Source organism: Rhincodon typus, chromosome 43, assembly GCF_021869965.1.
Source record: "Rhincodon typus isolate 14 chromosome 43, sRhiTyp1.1, whole genome shotgun sequence".
NCBI classification, from domain to species: domain Eukaryota; kingdom Metazoa; phylum Chordata; class Chondrichthyes; order Orectolobiformes; family Rhincodontidae; genus Rhincodon; species Rhincodon typus.
Genome location: NC_063374.1, coordinates 7,171,953 through 7,177,089, shown reverse-complemented (window position 1 = coordinate 7,177,089; position 5,137 = coordinate 7,171,953). Strand labels below are relative to the sequence as shown.

The following is a 5,137-nucleotide window of genomic DNA, read 5'->3' as shown; positions in this document are numbered from 1 at the left end:
CACGGCCAATCCACCCTAACCTGCACATCCCTGGGCACTATGGGACAATTTAGCACGGCCAATCCACTCTAACCTGCACATCCCTGGGCACTATGGGACAATTTAGCACCGCCAATCCACCCTAACCTGCACATCTTTGGACTGTGGGAGGAAACCGGAACACCCGGAAGAAACCCATACAGACACGGGGAGAATGTGCAAACTCCCACACAGACAGTCACCTGAGGCTGGAATCAAATCCGGGTTGCTTGCGCTGGGAGGCAGCAGTGCTAACCACCGAGCTACTGTGCTGCCCAAATTAGGCAAGCAAATTAATATACACATGAACAACTTAACCTGCCACCCCTCTCCTCCCACAGCCCCTCCTGCAAACTCTGCCCATCCATTTAATTCCCTTTTGCAGCCAGTGTGCACTTCAATAAAAAGAAGAAAGTTACCTTCACACGAAGTCTGATGATTGGACAGGCGGTAGCCAGGGCGACAGCGACACTGGAAGGACCCCTCCGTGTTCAAACAGCGGCCATTGGCGCAGAGCTGCCCATCACTGCACTCATTAATGTCTACAGCAAGGTGCACAAAACAAGTTGGGAGACAAATCAGAACTCAGATGGAGAATGAAAACAAAGTGGGAACAATGCACAGACAGCATCTATTACTGCAAGAGAAAAGCCTCAGAATGAGGCCTAATGCAGAAGGGACAAGCGTAGGCCCCACAGTGAGATGTTTTGAGAGACTGACAGAATGGAAGACTGGTGGGGTACCGCAGGGATCTGTGCTTGGCTCCCAGCTATTCACAATCTCAATCAACAATTTGAATAAGTTTGCTGATGCCGTGATTGTTAGGAGGTCAGAATAGGAGCTCCCTGACTGGGGCTGCTAATCTGGTCCAATCAGGGAGTCCTGGCTGACAGGCGCGAACAGGAGTGGGAAAGGTCAACAAAAACAAGAAATTGCTGGGAAAAGCTCAGCAGGTCCGGCAGCATCAGTGAGGAGAAATCAGAGTTAACGTTTCGCGACCCTTCCTCAGAACGGTGTCAGATGTTCTTTGCACTCCGAGAGCTGGTCCTGAGGAAGACAGACCGGCACCAAGTGCTATGCATGTGTAAATAAAGGTTGACGGGATACCGGTCTCTGTGGAGTTATTTTAGCTGACAACACGAAAACCAGGAGTTTGAGAGTGGTGCGCTAGCAAGCAAAGACTATTCAAGGCGATATAGGCAGCTTGAGTCAGTGGGCAAATACATAGCAAATGCAGTATTACTTGGATAAGGGTGGAATTACCCAATCCTGTTGGAAAAGCACTCTGGCAGAGTATTACATGAATGGTGATAGATTGGAAAGCATCGATGTACATAAGGATCTGTGTGTTCTTTTTACATCAGTCACTGAAAGCAAAAATACAGGTGCAGCATGCACTTGGGAAAGCACACAGCATGTTAGCCTTCCCTGCAGGAGGATTTGGATACAGGAGCGAGGAAGTCTTACTACAGATCTTTGGTGAGTCTGCACCCCAGAGTATCGTGTGCGGTTTTTGGACTCCTTACCTAAAGAAAGGTAAACTTGCCATCGAGGGCATGCAGCAAACGTTCATGGGACTGAATCCTGGGATGGTTGCTTTGCAATGTCGAGAGAGGTTGGCCCCCAAAACTGGACAGTAAAAATTTCTTCTCTGAAAGCAACAAATGCTGGAGATCACAGCAGGTCAGGCAGCGTCCGTGGACAGAGAGAGAGCAAACTAACATTTTGCATCTAGAGGACTCATCATCAGAGTTGACGTGAAGTGTGGAGGGGGGAGAGCATTTATGCTGTAGTTGAGGAGGAGAGGGGAGATGGAGTGTTGGGGGAGGAAGGGTGAGGATATTTCAGATTAAGTGATGGGAATGTGAGAATGGCAGAACAATGGGTGTATCTAACTGCCAGACTGGGAAGGACAGACAGTCCCCACTGGGGTCGGGTGGGGGAGGAGAGGGGAGAGAGGACATGGTGTCAGAGAATGTAACACGCGAAGCTAAACGAAAGGGAAGGAGTGTGCGTGGGTTCACAGTTTGAAGCTGTTGAACTCAATATTGAGCCCAGAAGGTTGTAAAGTGCCTAGTTTGAAGATGAGATGTTGTTCTTCCAGTTTGCGCTCTGATTCACTGCAGCAGGCCGAGGACAGACACATGAGCACGCTGTGTTAAAATAAATCGGCTACAGGAAGGTCAGGGGTCATGCTTGTGCACAGACCGGAGGCGTTCTGCAATCCAGTGACCCAGTTTGGTTTCTCCAATGTACTGTAGGCCACATTGGGTACAGCGGATGCAATACACAAAGATTGGAGGAGGTCCAGGTGAAATGCTGCTTCACCTGGAAAGACTGCTTAGGCCCTTGGATGGTGAGCAGGGAGGAGGTGAAGGGGCACTCATGGAGTAATGCAATTCTCTACGACACGAGGCAGTGGAGGCTTATGGAGACACAGTGGGAGCTTGGCACTGAAACAGAGGATTGTACTGAACGGTGGAATAGGCTTGATGGGCCAAAGGGCCTACTCCTGCTCCGATTTTCTAGGAACCAGAGTGAGAGCGTTATTCAGAAAAGAACATAGCAGGCCCACACTGAGACTTAATACGTTGAGGGGCAAACACAGCACGGTCTAATGTGAAGCCTGTTACTGTAGAGGCAAATGATAACCCTCACAAAGGGGAATAAAACAGTGAAGAAAGAAGTTGCAGTGTTTGTACACAGGGTCCATTTTAAAACATACAAGATCAGTGTGTGTCATTTATTCCACTGGCTTTTCCTACATCGAGGCCAGATTAGAGACATGGTCAGGCCCCAGAATGAGGCCTATTAGTGAGGACAGCACCGAACATTCCGATTACCTTGGCAGCTCTTCCCATCGGGCGCTGGTTTAAATCCTTTGCTACAAGTACAACTGTACGATCCCTTAGTGTTGATGCACTTTCCATTTAGGCAGAAAGATCGGTCCATGCACTCATCAACATCTGAGATTGAGAAAATACCGAGAGCATCAGTGATGGAACTGGACACAAACAAAGACATCAAAAACTAGAATGGACTGCTAAGCTGATACCTGACCTGGGACAGAGTAGAGGGAGCTTTACTCTGTATCTAACCCCGTGCTGTCCCTGTCCCGGGAGCGTTTGATGGGGAGACAGAGTAGAGGGAGCTTTACTCTGTATCTAACCCCATGCTGTCCCTGTCCCGGGAGTGTTTGATTGGGGGGTGGGGGGAACAGTGTAGAGGGAGCTTTGTTTTCTGTTTAAAAGTGTGGAGGAGGACTTATTTTCTGTTTAGAAGAGCAGAGGGAGCTTTACTCTGTACCTAACTCCTCTGGTGCGGGAATGGCTGAGTGGCCAGCGTGTAGGTGGGATTCTCTTAATCCTAAAACCATCTTTTGCGGTTCTGAATGGCTTGCTCCCACCGAAGTGACTCAGTCCCTTCACCTCACCAAAGTGATTCTCCCTCCCATAATGTCGATGAGTCCCCCTCTCCTCACTGGAGAGGCCCCGTACTTACCATAGCACTCTCCGGTCTGACTTCGGAATCCCTCTGGGCAGGGAACGCACTCATATGTGCCGGGTTTATTCTTGCATTTTCCCCTTGGGCAGGTATTTAGATTGTTGCACTCATTAATATCTAGGATAAGGATCAGAAGTTACAGGCGGTACATTTGACAATCGGGAATCCATCAGACACGAGCCAAAAAAAAAAACCTGAAACTATTGAAGGAATCTTAATCAGGCAATTTAATTCCTGCGCTAAAAACCCGAAAGAACTGCGGATGCTGTAAATCAGTCAGAAACAAAAACAGAAAGTGTTGCAGGGCTGGCAGCAACGGTGGAGGGAAATCTGAGTTGACGTTTCGGGTCGAGTGACCCTTCCTCAGAACTGAGGAACTCTCAATCCCTTTCTTTATAACTCTTTTGTTACCCGGCAATGTCCTGGTAACTCTCTTCTGAACCCTCTCCAGCTTCATAAAATCCTCCCTATAACAGGGAGACCGGAACCGGACACAGTACTCCAGAAAAGGCCTCACCAACGTCCTGTACAACCTCAATATGACTCCTAGACTCAAGAAACATTCTCTCTAATCCCTTCCTTGCTGTGTGTACTGTACATTTACACTGACATTTATTTGTTTCTGGGATTTTACGTCCATTCCTAACTGACCTTGAAGCAGGCAGATAGGCAGGCCGTTGCAGGGGGGAGCTGTTAAGAGTCAACCATGGTCTGGAGTCACGTGTAGGCCGGATCAGATGAGTATGGCAGATTTCCCGGGATTAGTGAATCCAGAAAGGTTTTTATGACAATCGATGATCGTTTTGCGATCGCCATCCCTGAAGCTAGCTCTTAATTCCAAAATGTATGAATTGAATATTAACCTGGGGCTGGGCACTGCCCAGTGACACTACCGCTGTGCCAGGATCGCCCTCCAGAGAGATACCTAGCCAGACGTATTAGATAGGCAGAGATAACAAGGTGTAGAGCTGGATGAACACAGCAGGCCAAGCAGCATCAGAGGAGCAGGAAGTCTGACGTTGCGGGCCTAGGCCCTTCTTCAGAAAATGATAGGCATATGGATGATAGTATAAGGTAGGGGTGGAGGTTAGATAGACCTTGGGTTTAGGGTGAAAGTTCGGCAGAACATCATGGGCCGAAGGGCCTGTACAGTGCTGTACTGCTCTATATTACAGCTCCCCATTAACAGTCATGTGTTGCACATGCATGGGAAATGGCAGTGGGCGTCTGCAGTGCATCGGAGGGAGTTGGGTGAAGTTGGGGGGGGTGGTGCGGTTGTTGAGGTGAGGGGCAGCTTTACCTTCGCAAGAGATAGCGGGAACTGCAGATGCTGGAGAATCTGAGATAACAAGGTGTAGAGCTGGATGAACACAGCAGGCCAAGCAGCATCAGAGGAGCAGAAAGGCAGACGTTTCGGGCCTAGACCCTTACCTTCGCAAGCCGTCTGGTGGCTGACCGGGCGATAGCCAGGTTGGCAGCGACAGTAGAAGGAGCCCTCGGTGTTCAGGCACTGCCCGTTGGCGCACAAGCGGCTGTCGGCGCATTCGTTAACGTCTGAGATGCAGGGGAGACACACGAGTCAGCGGGCTGATGGGAAACACGCGCCCAGTGGAAA

At 49.4% G+C, this 5,137-nt stretch overlaps 1 protein-coding gene across 1 annotated transcript in view; it reads right to left on the bottom strand.

The window, feature by feature from the left end:
* Nucleotides 1–5,137, bottom strand: part of LOC109926459 (latent-transforming growth factor beta-binding protein 3-like) — an 83,029-nt gene that overhangs the window by 21,160 nt on the left and 56,732 nt on the right. The window contains exons 10-13 of the mRNA XM_048619625.1: nt 4,954–5,076; nt 3,520–3,639; nt 2,862–2,984; nt 438–560 (exon numbers count right to left, since the gene is read on the bottom strand). Of these exons, the coding sequence (XP_048475582.1) occupies nt 438–560; nt 2,862–2,984; nt 3,520–3,639; nt 4,954–5,076 (489 nt within the window). The remainder of the gene's footprint in view (nt 1–437; nt 561–2,861; nt 2,985–3,519; nt 3,640–4,953; nt 5,077–5,137) is intronic.